Below are 25,000 nucleotides of genomic sequence, written 5' to 3' on the forward strand. Positions count from 1 at the left end.
CCTATTTTTGACTTTGTATCTAACAATGAGGACCATTTAAATCATATTTTTGACTTTTTATCTAATAATGAGGACGTTTAAAAACATATTTTTGACTTTTTATCTAATAATGAGTAATAATAATGAATAATACATTGAGATTGCAGTGGAAGACAGTCGTGCCAGTCCAGATGCCTTTGGCCTCCCTGATGAGTGTGTTTATTATGGTCTGGCCGGCTGGTGTCTTTGTGCTGCTGGTGACCTTAGTGATGTTATCTGGACGGTTTTCTTTGGCTCCTTCTGACCCGTAGGATCCAACAGCTGTGCCAAGTTACGGCACGGACCCCCGTCTGCACAGAAACACACTCTAGACTGCATGAGAGGAAGTCACACAACGCACATCTGGAATGCAAACACACACAAATCTCTCAAAGAGTCGCACAGTTTAGCACAGTAGAGCCTACATTACATTTAAATAATGCATTAATGAGAGAGTCAGGTCATCTTTATCTCTCCAGCGCTCTTCACACACACACACACACACACACACACACACACACACACACACACACACACACGCTTCAGAGCAGCTTCACACTGAAGAGATTTTAGATGAAAAGCTAAAGTATGTTTTTGATTGATTCATTTCTGTTGTAAAAACTGATTTCGAAGTGTAAAAACGCATGTAAAAAACTGCATTGCACCAAATGAATCAAAAAATGTAAAGCGCATTTAAAAAATAATAAATAACAAGCATGATTTCATCTCTTAAATGTCAGCGAATTTCAGCTTTTTATCTCATAATTTTGACTTTAAATCCAAAATTCTGAATTTTGATCTCAGAGTTTTTAAAGTCCTAATTTCACCTGTTCATCTCACAATGACTTGGCATGTCATATTTTTTACTTTTTATCTAATAATGAGGACAATCAAAATCATATTTTTGACTTTTTATCTAATAATGAGGACAATTTAAATCATATTTTTGACTTTTTATCTAATAATGAGGACGTTTAAAATCATATTTTCAACATTTTATCTAAAAATGAGGACGTTTAAAATCATATTTTTGACTTTTTATCTAATAATGGGGACTTTTAAAATCATATTTTTGACTTTATCTAATAATGAGGACGTTTAAATCATATTTTTGACTTTTTATCTAATAAAGAGGACTTAAAATCATATTTTCAACATTTTATCTTATGATTAGGACGTTTAAAATCATATATTTGACATTTTATCTAATAATGAGGACATTTAAAATCATATTTTTGACTTTATCTAATTATGAGGACGTTTAAAATCATATTTTTGATTTTTTTATCTAATAATGAGGACTTTTAAAATCATATTTTTGACTTTTTATCTAATAATGAGGACTTTTAAAATCAAGTGATCTCACTAATTTCACCTGTTCATCTCACAATGACTTGGCATGTCATATTTTTGACTTTTTATTTAATAATGAGGACTTTTAAAATCATATTTTGACTTTTTTATCTAATAATGAGGACAATTAAAATCATATTTTTGACTTTTTATCTAATAATGAGGACTTTTAAAATCATATTTTTTACTTTTTATCTGATAATGAGGACTTTTAAAATCATATTTTCAACATTTTATCTTATAATGAGGATGTTTAAAATCATATTTTTGACTTATCTAATAATGAGGACATTTAAAATCATATTTTTGACTTTTTATCTGATAATGAGGACATTTAAAATCATATTTTCAACATTTTATCTCTTAATTATGACTTTATGATAATTGAAATGAGCTGATCAGTAATATAGTTGAATATTTAGTGTCCCCAACTGAGCAAGCCAAAAGTGATTGTGTGTGTGAATTAGTCAAGCCGTCTCTATTAATTATGAAGCTGTGGTTTGTACTTCAATGGTAGACAAATCTGTGCTATAACGGTTGAGTTTCTAAGCTACTTTAGTGATAAATCACAGGATGGCGTTGACAGTGAGTTTCTGCGCTGCTCTCTGCACGCGATCTTCACATGATGTGCGAGCTTCTGTCTGAGTGTTCATGTGTCACAAAATATCAGGCATTAGTTCAATATAATACACATCTGATGGACTAAAATCGCTCAAACTGGCAGGCCTTTAAACTCATTTAATTGACAAACTTCATGAGGATGCAAGTGAAAGTGATCTGGCTTCAGGGCTTGCGTGCGCCGTGTGTGTGTGTGTGTGTGTGTGTGTAGCATCGTGGGGATTAACTGACCTGTATAAACTGTGTAAAACATGAAATTATCATAGTAAATCTGAGCATCCAGATCGTATAAACACAGATAACTGCTCCTGCATCTTTCCGTGTGTCTGCAAACTGCACTTGATGTGACTGACGGGGCGGAGTCATGTGACTAAAACCGAAATAACCCACATGGGAAAATGACGTCGGTTTGAGGTTCTGAATGTCCTACTTTTGGCGTATATTTAGCGGCTCTGACAGGTGGTTTGTGTGCATTAGATTCACATAGATCTGAACATATTGCAAAAGGCACAGACTAGAGGTTAAGCAGATTTTCTCAAGCAGTAAAACATATATCAAGTTTTATGTGTGTTATGTGCATATCTGCACATCTGTGTGTGTTCGGGATAATAGATTTATAACTTACAGAACCAGAAACATTCCATATGAATTCTTTTCCTGCACAGGCAGAGAAAATGAAATGAAAAGAGTCATTGTTTACTCTTTTTTGGCTTAGAAACACACTTCTCAACAGTCTGTAGCTATGAAACATGAACATAAAGATTATTGATGTGTGTTTTTTGAGTTCGAATTTGATGAAAATCCCTTTAAACATCAGCTGGCTCTTTGTTAGTGATGTCTGAGTTGTGTTTGTGTGTTGTAACACGAAGCCGCCAACATCATTGAATCCACTTCATCAAATTCCCAGCCAGTTTTCCGTCAGGACAAATCACATAAAACGATAACAAGATATAAACATCACATTGTCTCAACACAAACTGCATCTGAAAGTTATGCTCTAGAAGGAAGGACAGAAGGATGAAATTGAATTTCTAAGATAAAATCACGTCTTTGACAATAACAATGGTTCAGTCATTGGAGCGCTGAGCTTGTTTATCTGCTCCAGATTTCAGATGTTATCAAGACTCTCACGGCAGAGTTTGCTGTCAGAAACACTCGTGTTGCTCTATGAGCTTATAAGGCAAGTTTATTAAGCACATTTCATGCATACCGTGGTCATTTTACATCATAAAAGTAATTAAGAAAAATCTAAAAAAAAATCTGATATATTTTGTTTAAGAATGGGGAAAAGGTATGGAAGTTTGTTTCCTCCACAGAAGTCAGAATTACGAGATAAGTCAGAAAAAGTCCGAATTACGAGATATAAAGTAGGAATAAATCAGAATTACTAGATATAAAGTCAGAATAAGTCAGAATTACCAGATATAAAATCAGAATAAGTCAGAATTACGAGATATAAAGTAGGAATAAATAAGAATTACGAGATATAAAATCAGAATAAATCAGAATTACGAGATAACGTCAGAAAAAGTCAGAGTTGCGAGATATAAAGTCAGAATAAGTCAGAATTACGAGATATAAAATCAGAATAAATCAGAATTACGAGATAACGTCAGAAAAAGTCAGAGTTGCGAGATATAAAGTCAGAATAAATCAGAATTACGAGATATAAAGTCAGAATAAGTCAGAATTACGAGATATAAAGTAGGAATAAATCAGAATTACGAGATATAAAATCAGAATAAGTCAGAATTACGAGATATAAAGTCAGAATAAGTCAGAATTACGAGATATAAAGTCAGATTAAGTCAGAATTACGAGATATAAAGTAGGAATAAATCAGAATTACGAGATATAAAATCAGAATAAATCAGAATTACGAGATATAAAATCAGAATAAATCTGAATTATGAGATATTAAGTCAGAATAAGTCAGAATTACGAGATATAAAGTCAGAATAAATCTGAATTATGAGATATAAAGTCAGAATAAATCAGAATTACGAGATATAAAGTCAGAATAAGTCAGAATTACGAGATATAAAGTAGGAATAAGTCAGAATTACGAGATTAAGTCAGAATTACGAGATATAGTCAGAATAAGTCACAATTACGAGATATAACGTCAGAATAAGTCAGAATTACGAGATATAAAGTTAGAATAAATCAGAATTACGAGACATAAAGTCAGAATAAGTCAGAATTGCGAGATATAAAGTAGGAATAAATCAGAATTACGAGATATAAAGTCAGAATAAATCAGAATTACGAGATATAAAGTCAGATTAAGTCAGAATTACGAGATATAAAGTCAGATTAAGTCAGAATTACGAGATATGAAGTCAGATTGAGTCAGAATTACGAGATATAAAGTCAGATTAAGTCAGAATTACGAGATATAAAGTCAGATTAAGTCAGAATTGCGAGATATAAAGTTAGAATAAATCAGAATTACGAGATATAAAGATAGAATAAATTGAAATTACGAGATATAAAGTCAGAATAAGTCAGAATTGCGAGATATAAAGTCAGAATAAGTCAGAATTGCGAGATATAAAGTAGGAATAAATCAGAATTACGAGATATAAAGTCAGAATAAATCAGAATTACGAGATATAAAGTCAGATTAAGTCAGAATTACGAGATATAAAGTCAGATTAAGTCAGAATTACGAGATATAAAGTCAGATTAAGTCAGAATTACGAGATATGAAGTCAGATTAAGTCAGAATTGCGAGATATAAAGTAGGAATAAATCAGAATTACGAGATATAAAGTTAGAATAAGTCAGAATTACGAGACATAAAGTCAGAATAAGTCAGAATTGCGAGATATAAAGTAGGAATAAATCAGAATTACGAGATATAAAGTTAGGATAAGTCAGAATTATGAGATATAGTCAGAATAAATCAGAATTACGAGACATAAAGTCAGAATAAATCAGAATTACGAAATATAAAGTAGGAATAAATCAGAATTATGAGATATAAAGTCAGAATAAGTCAGAATTGCGAGATATAAAGTAGGAATAAATCAGAATTACGAGATATAAAGTTAGAATAAGTCAGAATTACGAGACATAAAGTCAGAATAAGTCAGAATTACGAGACATAAAGTCAGAATAAGTCAGAATTACGAGACATAAAGTCAGAATAAATCAGAATTACGAGATATAAAGTTAGAATAAATCAGAATTACGAGACATAAAGTCAGAATAAGTCAGAATTGCGAGATATAAAGTAGGAATAAATCAGAATTACGAGATATAAAGTCAGAATAAATCAGAATTACGAGATATAAAGTCAGATTAAGTCAGAATTACGAGATATAAAGTCAGATTAAGTCAGAATTACGAGATATGAAGTCAGATTGAGTCAGAATTACGAGATATAAAGTCAGATTAAGTCAGAATTACGAGATATAAAGTCAGATTAAGTCAGAATTGCGAGATATAAAGTTAGAATAAATCAGAATTACGAGATATAAAGATAGAATAAATCAGAATTACGAGATATAAAGTCAGATTAAGTCAGAATTACGAGATATAAAGTCAGATTAAGTCAGAATTACGAGATATGAAGTCAGATTGAGTCAGAATTACGAGATATAAAGTCAGATTAAGTCAGAATTACGAGATATAAAGTCAGATTAAGTCAGAATTGCGAGATATAAAGTTAGAATAAATCAGAATTACGAGATATAAAGTCAGAATAAATCAGAATTACGAGATATAAAGTCAGATTAAGTCAGAATTACGAGATATGAAGTCAGATTAAGTCAGAATTACGAGATATAAAGTCAGATTAAGTCAGAATTACGAGATATAAAGTCAGATTAAGTCAGAATTACGAGATATGAAGTCAGATTAAGTCAGAATTGCGAGATATAAAGTTAGAATAAATCAGAATTACGAGATATAAAGATAGAATAAATTGAAATTACGAGATATAAAGTCAGAATAAGTCAGAATTGCGAGATATAAAGTAGGAATAAATCAGAATTACGAGATATAAAGTTAGAATAAGTCAGAATTACGAGACATAAAGTCAGAATAAGTCAGAATTGCGAGATATAAAGTAGGAATAAATCAGAATTACGAGATATAAAGTTAGAATAAGTCAGAATTATGAGATATAGTCAGAATAAATCAGAATTACGAGACATAAAGTCAGAATAAATCAGAATTACGAAATATAAAGTAGGAATAAATCAGAATTATGAGATATAAAGTCAGAATAAGTCAGAATTGCGAGATATAAAGTAGGAATAAATCAGAATTACGAGATATAAAGTTAGAATAAGTCAGAATTACGAGACATAAAGTCAGAATAAGTCAGAATTACGAGACATAAAGTCAGAATAAGTCAGAATTACGAGACATAAAGTCAGAATAAATCAGAATTACGAGATATAAAGTTAGAATAAATCAGAATTACGAGACATAAAGTCAGAATAAGTCAGAATTGCGAGATATAAAGTAGGAATAAATCAGAATTACGAGATATAAAGTCAGAATAAATCAGAATTACGAGATATAAAGTCAGATTAAGTCAGAATTACGAGATATAAAGTCAGATTAAGTCAGAATTACGAGATATGAAGTCAGATTGAGTCAGAATTACGAGATATAAAGTCAGATTAAGTCAGAATTACGAGATATAAAGTAAGATTAAGTCAGAATTGCGAGATATAAAGTTAGAATAAATCAGAATTACGAGATATAAAGATAGAATAAATTGAAATTACGAGATATAAAGTCAGAATAAGTCAGAATTGCGAGATATAAAGTCAGAATAAGTCAGAATTGCGAGATATAAAGTAGGAATAAATCAGAATTACGAGATATAAAGTCAGAATAAATCAGAATTACGAGATATAAAGTCAGATTAAGTCAGAATTACGAGATATAAAGTCAGATTAAGTCAGAATTACGAGATATGAAGTCAGATTGAGTCAGAATTACGAGATATAAAGTCAGATTAAGTCAGAATTACGAGATATAAAGTCAGATTAAGTCAGAATTGCGAGATATAAAGTTAGAATAAATCAGAATTACGAGATATAAAGATAGAATAAATTGAAATTACGAGATATAAAGTCAGAATAAGTCAGAATTGCGAGATATAAAGTAGGAATAAATCAGAATTACGAGATATAAAGTTAGAATAAGTCAGAATTATGAGATATAGTCAGAATAAATCAGAATTACGAGACATAAAGTCAGAATAAATCAGAATTACGAAATATAAAGTAGGAATAAATCAGAATTATGAGATATAAAGTCAGAATAAGTCAGAATTGCGAGATATAAAGTAGGAATAAATCAGAATTACGAGATATAAAGTTAGAATAAGTCAGAATTACGAGACATAAAGTCAGAATAAGTCAGAATTACGAGACATAAAGTCAGAATAAGTCAGAATTACGAGACATAAAGTCAGAATAAATCAGAATTACGAGATATAAAGTTAGAATAAATCAGAATTACGAGACATAAAGTCAGAATAAGTCAGAATTGCGAGATATAAAGTAGGAATAAATCAGAATTACGAGATATAAAGTCAGAATAAATCAGAATTATGAGACATAAAGTCAGAATAAATCAGAATTACGAGACATAAAGTCAGAATAAGTCAGAATTACGAGACATAAAGTCAGAATAAGTCAGAATTACGAGACATAAAGTCAGAATAAATCAGAATTACGAGACATAAAGTCAGAATAAGTCCGAATTACGAGACACAAAGTTAGAATAAGTCAGAATTACGAGATATAAAGTCAGAATAAGTCAGAATTACTAGATATAAAGTCAGAATAAATCAGAATTACGAGATATAAAGTCAGATTAAATCAGAATTACGAGATATAAAGTCAGAATAAATCAGAATTACGAGACATAAAAGTCAGAATAAATCAGAATTACGAAATATAAAGTAGGAATAAATCAGAATTATGAGATATAAAGTCAGAATAAGTCAGAATTACGAGATATAAAGTCAGATTAAGTCAGAATTGCGAGATATAAAGTTAGAATAAATCAGAATTACGAGATATAAAGATAGAATAAATTGAAATTACGAGATATAAAGTCAGAATAAGTCAGAATTGCGAGATATAAAGTAGGAATAAATCAGAATTACGAGATATAAAGTTAGAATAAGTCAGAATTACGAGATATAAAGTTAGAATAAGTCAGAATTACGAGACATAAAGTCAGAATAAGTCAGAATTGCGAGATATAAAGTAGGAATAAATCAGAATTACGAGATATAAAGTTAGAATAAGTCAGAATTATGAGATATAGTCAGAATAAATCAGAATTACGAGACATAAAGTCAGAATAAATCAGAATTACGAAATATAAAGTAGGAATAAATCAGAATTATGAGATATAAAGTCAGAATAAGTCAGAATTGCGAGATATAAAGTAGGAATAAATCAGAATTACGAGATATAAAGTTAGAATAAGTCAGAATTACGAGACATAAAGTCAGAATAAGTCAGAATTACGAGACATAAAGTCAGAATAAGTCAGAATTACGAGACATAAAGTCAGAATAAATCAGAATTACGAGATATAAAGTTAGAATAAATCAGAATTACGAGACATAAAGTCAGAATAAGTCAGAATTGCGAGATATAAAGTAGGAATAAATCAGAATTACGAGATATAAAGTCAGAATAAATCAGAATTATGAGACATAAAGTCAGAATAAATCAGAATTACGAGACATAAAGTCAGAATAAGTCAGAATTACGAGACATAAAGTCAGAATAAGTCAGAATTACGAGACATAAAGTCAGAATAAATCAGAATTACGAGACATAAAGTCAGAATAAGTCCGAATTACGAGACACAAAGTTAGAATAAGTCAGAATTACGAGATATAAAGTCAGAATAAGTCAGAATTACTAGATATAAAGTCAGAATAAATCAGAATTACGAGATATAAAGTCAGAATAAATCAGAATTATGAGACATAAAGTCAGAATAAATCAGAATTACGAGACATAAAGTCAGAATAAGTCAGAATTACGAGACATAAAGTCAGAATAAGTCAGAATTACGAGACATAAAGTCAGAATAAATCAGAATTACGAGACATAAAGTCAGAATAAGTCCGAATTACGAGACACAAAGTCAGATTAAATAAGAATTACGAGATATAAAGTCAGAATAAATCAGAATTACGAGACATAAAAGTCAGAATAAATCAGAATTACGAAATATAAAGTAGGAATAAATCAGAATTATGAGATATAAAGTCAGAATAAGTCAGAATTACGAGACATAAAGTCAGAATAAGTCAGAATTACGAGACAAAGTCAGAATAAATCAGAATTACGAGACATAAAGTCAGAATAAATCAGAATTACGAGACATAAAGTCAGAATAAGTCAGAATTACGAGATATAAAGTAAGAATAAATCAGAATTACGAGACATAAAGTCAGATTAAGTCAGAATTGCGAGATATAAAGTTAGAATAAATCAGAATTATGAGATATAAAGTCAGAATAAGTCAGAATTGCGAGATATAAAGTAGGAATAAATCAGAATTACGAGACATAAAGTCAGAATAAGTCAGAATTACGAGATATAAAGTCAGAATAAATCAGAATTACGAGACATAAAGTCAGAATAAGTCAGAATTACGAGATATAAAGTCAGAATAAATCAGAATTACGAGACATAAAGTCAGAATAAATCAGAATTACGAGACATAAAGTCAGAATAAGTCAGAATTATGAGATATAGTCAGAATAAGTCAGAATTACGAGACATAAAGTCAGAATAAATCAGAATTACAAAATATAAAGTAGGAATAAATCAGAATTACGAGACATAAAGTCAGATTAAGTCAGAATTGCGAGATATAAAGTTAGAATAAATCATAATTATGAGATATAAAGTCAGAATAAGTCAGAATTGCGAGATATACAGTCAGATTAAATCAGAATTACGAGACATAAAGTCAGAATAAGTCAGAATTACGAGACATAAAGTCAGAATAAATCAGAATTATGAGATATTAAGTCAGAATAAGTCAGAATTACGAGATATAAAGTCAGAATAAATCTGAATTATGAGATATAAAGTCAGAATAAATCAGAATTACGAGATATAAAGTCAGAATAAGTCAGAATAAGTCAGAATTACGAGATATAAAGTAGGAATAAGTCAGAATTACGAGATTAAGTCAGAATTACGAGATATAGTCAGAATAAATCAGAATTACGAGATATAAAGTCAGAATAAGTCACAATTACGAGATATAAAGTCAGAATAAGTCAGAATTACGAGATATAAAGTTAGAATAAATCAGAATTACGAGACATAAAGTCAGAATAAGTCAGAATTGCGAGATATAAAGTAGGAATAAATCAGAATTACGAGATATAAAGTCAGAATAAATCAGAATTACGAGATATAAAGTCAGATTAAGTCAGAATTACGAGATATAAAGTCAGATTAAGTCAGAATTACGAGATATGAAGTCAGATTGAGTCAGAATTACGAGATATAAAGTCAGAATAAGTCAGAATTGCGAGATATAAAGTCAGAATAAGTCAGAATTGCGAGATATAAAGTAGGAATAAATCAGAATTACGAGATATAAAGTCAGAATAAATCAGAATTACGAGATATAAAGTCAGATTAAGTCAGAATTACGAGATATAAAGTCAGATTAAGTCAGAATTACGAGATATGAAGTCAGATTGAGTCAGAATTACGAGATATAAAGTCAGATTAAGTCAGAATTGCGAGATATAAAGTTAGAATAAATCAGAATTACGAGATATAAAGATAGAATAAATTGAAATTACGAGATATAAAGTCAGAATAAGTCAGAATTGCGAGATATAAAGTAGGAATAAATCAGAATTACGAGATATAAAGTTAGAATAAGTCAGAATTACGAGATATAAAGTTAGAATAAGTCAGAATTACGAGACATAAAGTCAGAATAAGTCAGAATTGCGAGATATAAAGTAGGAATAAATCAGAATTACGAGATATAAAGTTAGAATAAGTGCGAATTATGAGATATAGTCAGAATAAATCAGAATTACGAGACATAAAGTCAGAATAAATCAGAATTACGAAATATAAAGTAGGAATAAATCAGAATTATGAGATATAAAGTCAGAATAAGTCAGAATTGCGAGATATAAAGTAGGAATAAATCAGAATTACGAGATATAAAGTTAGAATAAGTCAGAATTACGAGACATAAAGTCAGAATAAGTCAGAATTACGAGACATAAAGTCAGAATAAGTCAGAATTACGAGACATAAAGTCAGAATAAATCAGAATTACGAGATATAAAGTTAGAATAAATCAGAATTACGAGACATAAAGTCAGAATAAGTCAGAATTGCGAGATATAAAGTAGGAATAAATCAGAATTACGAGATATAAAGTCAGAATAAATCAGAATTACGAGACATAAAGTCAGAATAAATCAGAATTACGAGATATAAAGTCAGAATAAGTCACAATTACGAGATATAAAGTCAGAATAAGTCAGAATTACGAGATATAAAGTTAGAATAAATCAGAATTACGAGACATAAAGTCAGAATAAGTCAGAATTGCGAGATATAAAGTAGGAATAAATCAGAATTACGAGATATAAAGTCAGAATAAATCAGAATTACGAGATATAAAGTCAGATTAAGTCAGAATTACGAGATATAAAGTCAGATTAAGTCAGAATTACGAGATATGAAGTCAGATTGAGTCAGAATTACGAGATATAAAGTCAGATTAAGTCAGAATTACGAGATATAAAGTCAGATTAAGTCAGAATTGCGAGATATAAAGTTAGAATAAATCAGAATTACGAGATATAAAGATAGAATAAATTGAAATTACGAGATATAAAGTCAGAATAAGTCAGAATTGCGAGATATAAAGTCAGAATAAGTCAGAATTGCGAGATATAAAGTAGGAATAAATCAGAATTACGAGATATAAAGTCAGAATAAATCAGAATTACGAGATATAAAGTCAGATTAAGTCAGAATTACGAGATATAAAGTCAGATTAAGTCAGAATTACGAGATATGAAGTCAGATTGAGTCAGAATTACGAGATATAAAGTCAGATTAAGTCAGAATTACGAGATATAAAGTCAGATTAAGTCAGAATTGCGAGATATAAAGTTAGAATAAATCAGAATTACGAGATATAAAGATAGAATAAATTGAAATTACGAGATATAAAGTCAGAATAAGTCAGAATTGCGAGATATAAAGTAGGAATAAATCAGAATTACGAGATATAAAGTTAGAATAAGTCAGAATTACGAGATATAAAGTTAGAATAAGTCAGAATTACGAGACATAAAGTCAGAATAAGTCAGAATTGCGAGATATAAAGTAGGAATAAATCAGAATTACGAGATATAAAGTTAGAATAAGTCAGAATTATGAGATATAGTCAGAATAAATCAGAATTACGAGACATAAAGTCAGAATAAATCAGAATTACGAAATATAAAGTAGGAATAAATCAGAATTATGAGATATAAAGTCAGAATAAGTCAGAATTGCGAGATATAAAGTAGGAATAAGTCAGAATTACGAGACATAAAGTCAGAATAAGTCAGAATTACGAGACATAAAGTCAGAATAAGTCAGAATTACGAGACATAAAGTCAGAATAAATCAGAATTACGAGATATAAAGTTAGAATAAATCAGAATTACGAGACATAAAGTCAGAATAAGTCAGAATTGCGAGATATAAAGTAGGAATAAATCAGAATTACGAGATATAAAGTCAGAATAAATCAGAATTATGAGACATAAAGTCAGAATAAATCAGAATTACGAGACATAAAGTCAGAATAAGTCAGAATTACGAGACATAAAGTCAGAATAAGTCAGAATTACGAGACATAAAGTCAGAATAAATCAGAATTACGAGACATAAAGTCAGAATAAGTCCGAATTACGAGACACAAAGTTAGAATAAGTCAGAATTACGAGATATAAAGTCAGAATAAGTCAGAATTACTAGATATAAAGTCAGAATAAATCAGAATTACGAGATATAAAGTCAGATTAAATCAGAATTACGAGATATAAAGTCAGAATAAATCAGAATTACGAGACATAAAAGTCAGAATAAATCAGAATTACGAAATATAAAGTAGGAATAAATCAGAATTATGAGATATAAAGTCAGAATAAGTCAGAATTACGAGACATAAAGTCAGAATAAGTCAGAATTACGAGACAAAGTCAGAATAAATCAGAATTACGAGACATAAAGTCAGAATAAATCAGAATTACGAGACATAAAGTCAGAATAAGTCAGAATTACGAGATATAAAGTAAGAATGAATCAGAATTACGAGACATAAAGTCAGATTAAGTCAGAATTGCGAGATATAAAGTTAGAATAAATCAGAATTATGAGATATAAAGTCAGAATAAGTCAGAATTGCGAGATATAAAGTAGGAATAAATCAGAATTACGAGACATAAAGTCAGAATAAGTCAGAATTACGAGATATAAAGTCAGAATAAATCAGAATTACGAGACATAAAGTCAGAATAAGTCAGAATTACGAGATATAAAGTCAGAATAAATCAGAATTACGAGACATAAAGTCAGAATAAATCAGAATTACGAGACATAAAGTCAGAATAAGTCAGAATTATGAGATATAGTCAGAATAAGTCAGAATTACGAGACATAAAGTCAGAATAAATCAGAATTACGAAATATAAAGTAGGAATAAATCAGAATTACGAGACATAAAGTCAGATTAAGTCAGAATTGCGAGATATAAAGTTAATATAAATCATAATTATGAGATATAAAGTAAGAATAAGTCAGAATTGCGAGATATACAGTCAGATTAAATCAGAATTACGAGACATAAAGTCAGAATAAGTCAGAATTACGAGACATAAAGTCAGAATAAATCAGAATTACGAGACATAAAGTCAGAATAAATCAGAATTACGAAATATAAAGTCAGAATAAATCAGAATTACGAAATATAAAGTAGGAATAAATCAGAATTACGAGAAATAAAGTATAGTTTGTTAGCTCCGCCCACTTCCATGAAGCACTGCGAAAGATGTAATCGAGTGTCGATAATGTAGTTTTATGTTTCTACATCTTTTTTCATTCGATCATACTTGTTTGCAGTGCTTCATGGGATTGTAGTTCTTTCCCTCATTAAAGCTGTCAAGTTCACAGTCTTGTACCTTTGTCTTTTTGTCTGATTTTCAAAAACCTTTCTGCTTCAAATCAAAGTTTGTGGTGTTGTGGTTCACCTTGTATCGGATTGTCTTGGTTCGTGGCTTATAACACTTTAATGAAGACCTTTTAAAAACCCCTATGGGAAAAATGCATGGAAAAAATATGTATAAAAGTTGTCACTCGTATGATTATGAAATTAATATACTGAGATGAATACTGTGACGCTTTCTAAATGAGAAGTTTTCAGTGTTTCGAGATTGATTAGGTCATTTTCAGTGTATGCCCCTGATGCTCGGCAGACTTCATCATGTGGACATGACCCCTGACCTCACTGACCCTCCATATCGCCGCTAACACCCTTCAAACCCTGCGTCTCCCAGCAGGCATGTGGCCTAAAGCAGGAAGAAAACACTGCTGTTCCTCCAGGGTGTCTCTCTCAGGTCCTTGGCCAGCAGGTTGGCCTCGGGTCATGAAAGGGGTCATGACCTCTTGTGAAGGAATGCGGTTCGTCTCCATTTCCTTGTTGATGTTAGTCTGGATGTTGATGTTGATGTTATGAATTATGGATCTGTCCCTCATTTTATTCTCATGGTTGAATATAGTGAAAAGTATCAGTCATTATTTTTGCAGGATTGACAGCTGAAGCGTTAAAACTTTACAATATTGGTTGTAGACATCAGCGATTAGTTAAAGGTGCACTATGTAAAACTTTTTCAGTAAAATATCCCAAAACCACTAGGCCAGTGTTCTATATTTTGTTCAGTTGAGAACTTACAATATCCCAAATGTTTCCAACTATTTGTAAATGGTGAGATGCTATTTTACCCGAGGAACCGGGACGTGTGAGGGCGTGGCCTGTCGATGACATCATATCCGCGTTCCCCTCGGTTTCCGGTTTTCTTCTGCAGAAACGCTTTCCTCTCACTGCAGTGTGAACAAGTGTCATAGCAGCCGCTGAGAGAACACACAGAGTAACGCCATCCCATCATCAACACACTCAGATGAGTCTAATATGATCAACAGAGCTGCGTTACCTCACACTCATGAGCGGAGGAGCGGAAGTGGCGCCGGCGACTGTGGCATAATAAAAGTCCCGCTGCTCGCGAGGTGTGTGTTGCGTTCATCTTATTAACAAGACAGCAACGTAATGACATCATATAATTAAAAAAGCCACCTGGCAAATTACACAAAAAACCCCCATGAATATCTGGACCTTTATATGGAAACAGCTAAACGACCAAACCAACATAAAAGTTATAATAGATCAATGATAAATGTTTTTTTTAAACATGATTACCAATTATTTACATTCACGATTTTGTACAGTATTTGTACACCCTTTTAGCCTGGGAAAACCCAGACAACGTCCGGCAAATTTAGATTTGCTCTGCAAGTAGTCTGGCAAAGAGTCCATTCAAACCCATTTCTAAACCCTAGAAATCGCGGCACCAATTAGAAACGTTGGGACGGGCTTTACACGATGACGACAGCGCAGCGACGTTGAAGCAGATTTGTCGCCGTGGAGCATCACTCGTTCGAATCAGCTATCGCGTCTGTTTTAAGCGATTTCAACTTTTCCTTTGCGTTAAAACCCGAGCAAAGAACAACACTCGAAGCCTTCATATCTAAAAAAGATGTTATCGCTGTCTTACCGACTGGATTCGGCAAAAGTCTGATACCAGCTTGGCCCTTTGGTGGCTAAACGAATGGGTCTTAGCGAGAGCCCTCTGGTAGTGTTAATGTTTTACAAAATATAGTTTTAAGTCCTTTTCAGGCGAGAATGTAGCTGTTTAAAGCTCCAATCTGTGGTTTATTTATAAAGAGAGTGCCTTTTTAAAAATTTGATTTGCCGTTTTCGGAGTTGTGAGCTCCAGTGGTTCAGCGGCGCTCAATCGCTCAACCCCACCGAGAGCAGCCTTTCCTCAGCCAGTCCTTCTGCCGCTGGCTCTGATGTCTCTGTAGTGGTTAAACATAAGATATGATTCGTCTCGTTTTGTGTAGATCTAACGGCTGATCTTTGCTCTCATTAATCTATAATTTGTTCCCAGACAGATCGTTTTGTCTGAGGGCAAAGTGAAGTTTCATAACTTTATATTTTTAAGATATTAAACTTTACCGTTGTAGTCTCCTAGCGCTGACTTTGACTGGATTGCTTTATTTATTGTATAGCTTCTTATACCTTTTACTTACTTTTATAATTGCTATTGATGATCACACATAAACTGACATTTAACAAAAAGAGACTGGGTTGTGTTTTATGTCATATTTAATTTATTACAGTGATAATCATAGCCTATATTATGCCTATATTATGTGTGTGTTTTTTTAAATGTAAACAAAAAGAGGCTGGGTTTTTTTATATTTCGTTTTGTTATAAACATGCATTGAAGATAATATGCATTGCCTGCACTACATATACAAATATATACTGAGTGATACTGTCAAGAGCATAGTAGGCGGACTAGTGTCCTCAGTCCTCGGGAGTTCGTTCTCCGGAGTCAAACTTGGCAAGTCACGGACGCAAGTCAGAAGTTTGCGTACGAAATATGTCATAAAACACCACTGCCTCATTTCATAAAAAATAAAAATCTTAAACATAATAGCCACACGAATGTGGTTCAGGCAACGCGTAGCTAGGCCTACATTGATTATCTTATATATTTATAATAAAACAAAGTATAAAACACCCTGCCTCTTTTCGTTTACATTTTAAAAATAATATATTAAATATTAATATGTGGTTTAGGTAAGGTGACCAGATTTCTGAAATGGAAACCGGGGACATTTCCTATTTGAGAACACAATTACAGACAAGAACGCATATTGTTTCTCAGATGTTTCTCCGTCGCTCTGCATACGTCATCTCCCTCATCGCTCTGATTGGTTTGAGGTATTTGAGCGACGCCCGTTGGTGACGCCCCTTTGGAAATGATTTGTCTATGAAGCTTTGCCAGACCATAACTCATTAATCAGTTTTAACCAGGCTAACACCCTTTATATTTTTATTTCAATGTTGCAATTACATTTTTAATTCAATTTTAAACAGATTTGTTACGTGACAGTATTAAAGTTTCTTAAGGGTCAAATGATCTGCATCTCCTGCGCTGCATCAAGCCATCCCATAATATCCGTGATCACATAAATTAATGCATGGCTCAGATTAACTGTACAACATGTGTGTAAACCTCCAATAAAATTATAAAGTAATTATTCCATCACAAATAAATCGCTCAATCAAGTGGCTGTGCCTATAGTATTATACACAACATTATAAATATTATATACATTCTCATATACATATACAATTTAAAATTTTTATATTATTATTATTTAAAAGTATTATTATTGCCCCTGGTTCAGTAATGAAATCTTGTAATAAAGTAGCAGTGGCTGGGACAGATTTTAAGTATCACCTCAAGATGCGATCTAATCCTGTTTACATGAAATGAGCAGGTTTAAGATTACGGACCTGTTGCTATGACAGCAAGTCCAGGATGAGTCTCGAAGAACCAAACAATCCAAGATCATGCCAAATCATCAACAATCAAATCCGGCTAACTGAGTTAGCGAGGTATGAAGAACGGACCCCAGCTCTGCTTCAGACTACAGTAACGTTAATAATCACATCAACATGATTTCTGCCCGAGTCCTATCCCGATTCTTTCCCACCGGCTGTGAGCTGAAGACCACATGTCAGAATAAATCAGAATTACAAGATAATAAGTCAGAATAAATCAGAATTACAAGATAATAAATCAGAATAAATCAGAATTACGAGATAATAAGTCAGAATAAATCAGAATTACGAGATAATAAGGCAGAATAAATCAGAATTACTAGATAATAAGTCAGAATAAATCAGAATTACGAGAAAAGTCAGAATCAATCAGAATTACTAGATAATAAGTCAGAATAAATCAGAATTACGAGAAAAGTCAGAATAAATCAGAATTACGAGATAATAAGTCAGAATAAATCAGAATTACGAGATAATAAGTCAGAATAAATCAGAATTACGAGATAAGTCAGAATAAATCAGAATTACTAGATAATAAGTCAGAATAAATCAGAATTACGAGATAATAAGTCAGAATAAATCAGAATTACGAGATAAGTCAGAATAAATCAGAATTACGAGATAATAAGTCAGAATAAATCAGAATTACTAGATAATAAGTCAGAATAAATCAGAATTACTAGATAATAAGTCAGAATAAATCAGAATTACGAGAAAAGTCAGAATAAATCAGAATTACGAGATAATAAGTCAGAATAAATCAGAATTACTAGATAATAAGGCAGAATAAATCAGAATTACTAGATAATAAGTCAGAATAAATCAGAATTACGAGATAATAAGTCAGAATAAATCAGAATTACTAGATAATAAGTCCGAATAAATCAGAATTACGAGATAAGTCAGAATAAATCAGAATTACGAGATAATAAGTCAGAATAAATCAGAATTACGAGAAAAGTCAGAATGAATCAGAATTACGAGATAATAAGTCAGAATAAATCAGAATTACTAGATAATAAGTCCGAATAAATCAGAATTACGAGATAAGTCAGAATAAATCAGAATTACGAGATAAGTCAGAATAAATCAGAATTACGAGATAAGTCAGAATAAATCAGAATTACGAGAAAAGTCAGAATGAATCAGAATTACGAGATAAGTCAGAATAAATCAGAATTACTAGATAATAAGTCAGAATAAATCAGAATTACGAGAAAAGTCAGAATAAATCAGAATTACGAGATAAGTCAGAATAAATCAGAATTACGAGATAAATCAGAATTATGAGATATAAAGTCAGAATAAGTCAAAATTACGAGATAAGTCAGAATAAATCAGAATTACGAGATAATAAGTCAGAATAAATCAGAATTACGAGATAATAAGTCAGAATAAATCAGAATTATGAGATAAATCAGAATTATTAGATGTAAAATCAGAATAAGTCAGAATTACGAGATATAAAGTCAGAATAAATCAGAATTACGAGATATAAAATCAGAATAAGTCAGAATTACTAGATAATAAGTCAGAATAAATCAAAATTACGAGAAAAGTCAGAATAAATCAGAATTACGAGATAATAAGTCAGAATAAATCAGAATTACGAGATATAAAATCAGAATAAATCAGAATTACGAGATAATAAGTCAGAATAAATCAGAATTACGAGAAAAGTCAGAATAAATCAGAATTACTAGATAATAAGTCCGAATAAATCAGAATTACTAGATAATAAGTCAGAATAAATCAGAATTACTAGATAAGTCAGAATAAATCAGAATTACGAGAAAAGTCAGAATGAATCAGAATTACGAGATAAGTCAGAATAAATCAGAATTACTAGATAATAAGTCAGAATAAATCAGAATTACGAGATAAGTCAGAATAAATCAGAATTACGAGATAATAAGTCAGAATAAATCAGAATTACTAGATAATAAGTCAGAATAAATCAGAATTACGAGATAAGTCAGAATAAATCAGAATTACGAGATAATAAGTCAGAATAAATCAGAATTATGAGATAAATCAGAATTATGAGATGTAAAATCAGAATAAGTCAGAATTACGAGATATAAAATCAGAATAAATCAGAATTACGAGATAAATCTGAATAAATCAGAATTACGAGATAAATCAGAATTATGAGATATAAAGTCAGAATAAATCAGAATTATGAGATGTAAAATCAGAATAAGTCAGAATTACGAGATATAAAATCAGAATAAGTCAGAATTACGAGATATAAAATCAGAATAAGTCAGAATTACGAGATATAAAATCAGAATAAATCAGAATTACGAGATAAATCTGAATAAATCAGAATTACGAGATAAATCAGAATTATGAGATATAAAGTCAGAATAAATCAGAATTATGAGATGTAAAATCAGAATAAGTCAGAATTACGAGATATAAAATCAGAATAAGTCAGAATTACGAGATATAAAGTCAGAATAAGTCAGAATTACGAGATATAAAGTCAGATTAAGTCAGAATTACGAGATATAAAGTCAGATTAAGTCAGAATTACGAGATATAAAGTCAGAATAAGTCAGAATTACGAGATAAATCAGAATAAATCAGAATTACGAGATAAATCAGAATTATGAGATATAAAGTCAGAATAAATCAGAATTATGAGATGTAAAATCAGAATAAGTCAGAATTACGAGATATAAAGTCAGAATAAATCAGAATTACGAGATATAAAATCAGAATAAGTCAGAATTACGAGATATAAAATCAGAATAAATCAGAATTACGAGATAAATCTGAATAAATCAGAATTACGAGATAAATCAGAATTATGAGATATAAAGTCAGAATAAATCAGAATTATGAGATGTAAAATCAGAATAAGTCAGAATTACGAGATATAAAATCAGAATAAGTCAGAATTACGAGATATAAAGTCAGAATAAGTCAGAATTACGAGATATAAAGTCAGATTAAGTCAGAATTACGAGATATAAAGTCAGATTAAGTCAGAATTACGAGATATAAAGTCAGAATAAGTCAGAATTACGAGATAAATCAGAATAAATCAGAATTACGAGATAAATCAGAATTATGAGATATAAAGTCAGAATAAATCAGAATTACGAGATAAATCAGAATTATGAGATGTAAAATCAGAATAAGTCAGAATTACGAGATATAAAGTCAGAATAAGTCAGAATTACGAGATATAAAGTCAGAATAAGTCAGAATTACGAGATATAAAGTAGGAATAAGACCACATGTCCCAAGATTCTGAGCTCAAACGTGCCGTCATCAAAATACGCCTTTGTTTTGAACAGACGGCCTCTAGCGGATGGAAAACTTACATAGTGCAGCTTTAATGCAATAGTTAACAAATCTTCTACTGTATTTATTGGTTAATGTTAATTTCTAAATTTTTACATTAAAATGTATGCACTAGTATTAAAGTTAATATTAATACAAATTGTATTATTAATTTAATTATTACTAAAGGTGCACTATGTAACTTTTCCGTCCACCAGCGGTCGCCTGGTCAAAACAAAGGCGTAGTTTGATGACGCCAAAAACAAGGTGTGTATATATTCTAACATAATTTTAAATATATATTATATTTATTTTAAATGGACATTATGCGATAATTATAAATATAATAATGTTATGTGATAATTGGTCATAAAATCATTCCTGTGTAAATGTTTATGTAAAGCAATTTATGTGCCCATGGCTGTATGGATGATTCACGCAAAATTTGGTTTGTGTTTCTTTCATGCCGTCCATTGTGTAAAATTGTATTGGGGAGCGCGGGGCATAACCTAACGCGGGGTTGGTTGTAACGCGCATGTTTTAACCCTTTCCACACATGCCAGAATGACGAAACTCAGTGTATTTACTAGTTGCCATTTCAACATTATTTAGAGAAAAAATAGCGCCAAAATTAAAAAATCTCTGGATGATATTACTGAACATTTATTTAACAATAGCAAAAGTAAATTTCTTACTTAAGTTTAGTTTTCATCTCAGTTTTTTGTGTTTATTTAAAATAAGACAAATCCGATATTATTTTGATCTTATATCTGTTATTTAACAGTTGAGATGTTCTTTAATGCTGATCTGACAGCAGAAGACACGAGCCGCGGGTTAAACCCCAGTTGAGCAGATGGTGTGTGTGTTAACACTGCGTTACAATCAGCCCCTATTAGAAATATGCCATTATATTCTATACTTTTATGAATTCTTTTGAGAAACCACGAGAAAAGGGTGAATAATGGCAGAGTTAATGTTCAGAAATTATTAATTATTATTATGTTTTGAATTATGCTGTATAGCTGTATTTAGCGATGTGTTTGTAGTCAAACTCAAAAATGCTTATATTTTTCATGATTAAAAATGACGTTTTATTTAAAAAAGTTAATAATTGTTTTTTATTGACAAAATATTTTAATTTGTCTTGGATATTTTTTTTGATTATATCAGAGAACATTTTAAGCTGTTATTTGGTCATGTTTGGTCCACCTATGGGGCATGTTGTCACATTTCACTTCCATTCTTTCGGGGTAAATCAAGAAAAAAGTAAACACTGTATTAATGAAACAAAACCACATAATTGTACTAGACATGTGTGCAATTAATGTGAGAAACAATAAATACTCTGTCTGAACCCCAAGTGGATTTACACAAACTGAGAAAGTCAGAAAGCATTAGGTTGTGCCGCTCTCCCCTACTTTATACAACAGTAAATGTTTTAAATAGTAGTTGTTGTCACTTGATCTTACTAAGCTGAATGTTTAATTAATGCCATCTGGAAGTGTAATAGTAAGTCTAAAGGAATATTAAATCATGGTTGTTATTGATTCCGCTTCATTCCTCACACTAGGAATGGAGGGTCAAGTCACGTGCATTGCATTGTGGGATACAGTATGAACAGAATATTCTGATTAAATACACATTTTGATGAATTTAGTAGGTCTTTCAGTGCATACTGGAAATTAGCAGATTGTGCACAGTAGTGTTTGCTAATGAATAATACACTTAGTTGTTTCAATCCATGTTTGGTTCAAATATGAACAAACCAAACTGTTGGGTTTAAAATGTAATTAAACATTTTAAACCAGTGGTTGAGTTTGTCCATATTTGACCCAATAATGGGTTGAAACAACCCAGCATTTTTAAAGTGTATTATTCATTGGCAAACACTACTTAAATGCATATGTGCACAATCTGCGGCAGGCTCACTTAAGCCTATAGTCTTAATTTCCATAAAGCATGAACTTCTATGTTAAATTGTACTTGTAAAGCATGGTATTGTACCTTTGCACGTCAAACTATAACATATTGAGCAGATTTTCATTTCACCAGTGTCATGGTGTGATCAGGAAATCCATCCACTGATTCATTCTGTTTAATTCCCTCCTCCTGCGCACATCGCTCCGCTCTTCAGGGGCCAATTTGTTGTGGTGAGGATTTTATTGAAATAATGTTTTGGGAAACCGACAAACCGATTTTCTCATAAACATCTCCATGTGTTTGAGTGTGAGAGCTGGATGTGTGATGGGAGGTTGTTAAACATCTGAATGAGTGGCGAAACCTCTCGCTGTGAGGCCGGTTGGCCTGTTGAAGGACATCATTTTCCAGCGATTTCATTTTTTTGATGAACTTAAAGTGGTTTGAGGTCAGTGATTGTGCCAGTTAAATGCCGAAACATCCCTCACCATCCCATTGAGATGATTTGTGTCCAGTGGAAAGAAGACGTGGTTTTGTTGAACATGGAGAGAAAGCACTTACAGCTCTGTAATACTTGTATTTTCTCATTCCCAAAATACTTCAAACCTTCTGACATTACAAGCATCAATATGCTCATAAAGTTGAAAGATATGGAAACTGAAAACCTGCCAAAGTGACGCTTTCTCATGAGCACTTTCCGATGAAGACTCAACCGGCGGTCCAGATTTCAGTAGCTTCAACTAAACAATCAAAAAAACATTGTCAAATTGAGTTAAAGTGAAGATGTGTCTTTAATGATTCATGATTTACTCGTTGGCTGCAGACTTGGACAAAATCTCTTTTATTCTGACTATGTTAGGTTGTGTTTGAGATGGAATTACTGCACATGGAAACAAGATGATATGTTTTAGTTTGGCAATGATTTTCCAACAATAAGCTCTTTTTGAGACCTCAGATGACCTAGATTTTTACATTTTCTGAAGACGGTGTAAGTGGTTGCAATCCTGTCAATTGCAGAGGGGTGACGTTTCATAACTGTGCTGTATGAATGCGTTCATATGTCTCCAAACCGTAAACATCTGCAAACATATGGAGACGATTGTCCAGATCTGTAAAGGATCTGTATTTCAGACTGTAATGTGTTTGTTCTCTCTCACTGTCAGACGTGAACGAGTGTGAAGAGACCAATGGAGGGTGTGAAGCTCTGTGCTGTAACACTATTGGAAGTTTCTACTGCAAGTGTCCCGCTGGTCAAGAGCTCAAGGAGGACGGCAAGACCTGCCAGGGTGAGTCCTGTGCCTGTTCTCTCTCCGTTTCTCTGTGCAGTTCATACTTTTTCAACAAAGCTGCTTTATCTAAAGCTATTCTTGTCAGCTCTAGAACACCAGAATGGAGGCAAATTCTATTTCTTGCTTGTTCCACTCCGCTACGAAATTTCGTATTTCCAATTTGGAATTTCATGTAGAAATTTTGAACTTTTTTAGAAATTTAGAAATATCTAGAACATTTTACAAAAAGGCAGGACATTCACTATTATTATAAAAGGTGTGTAATAATACGCCTATTTAGCAAACGTTTACAGAGATGTGCCAACTAGTACAGAGATCCTCTCTGTAGATCATTGCAGAACTTTATTTATTGGACATTATGTCCATTGTTCGATTTTCCATGGGGGGAAAATGTTGTCATGCTCATTTAATTGTGGTTTGTACTCTTGGATCAGATCTGAAAGTCTGGTTTTCAGCAAAGTTGCTTTGGCATTGCAGATCTTTTACCATGTTCAGGACAATTCCACAAAAAGACACGGATGGATGGGCATATGGATGGATGGATGGATGGATAGATGGGTAGGGTGGGTGGATGGATGAATGGGTAAGTGGATGGGTGGATGGATGAATGGGTAAGTGGATGATGGATGGGTAGGTAGGTAGGTAGATGGATGGATGGGTAGACAGGTAGATGGATGGATAGATGGATGGATGGGTAGACAGGTAGATGGATGGATGGGTAGGTGGATGGGTAGGTGGATGGTAGATTCGTAGGTGGATGGATGGATGAA

General features: G+C 31.7%; 1 protein-coding gene across 1 annotated transcript in view; it reads left to right on the forward strand.

Annotated features, from left to right (window-relative positions):
* Positions 1 to 25,000, forward strand: part of megf6b (multiple EGF-like-domains 6b) — a gene marked incomplete at its 5' end in the record, with an annotated part of 177,685 nt that overhangs the window by 62,654 nt on the left and 90,031 nt on the right. Inside the window, one exon of the mRNA XM_079845375.1 lies at positions 24,105 to 24,227. Within this exon, the coding sequence (XP_079701501.1) occupies positions 24,105 to 24,227 (123 nt within the window). The remainder of the gene's footprint in view (positions 1 to 24,104; positions 24,228 to 25,000) is intronic.

Source organism: Gobio gobio, assembly GCF_949357685.1.
Source record: "Gobio gobio genome assembly, chromosome: 19".
Taxonomy (NCBI): Eukaryota; Metazoa; Chordata; class Actinopteri; order Cypriniformes; family Gobionidae; genus Gobio; species Gobio gobio.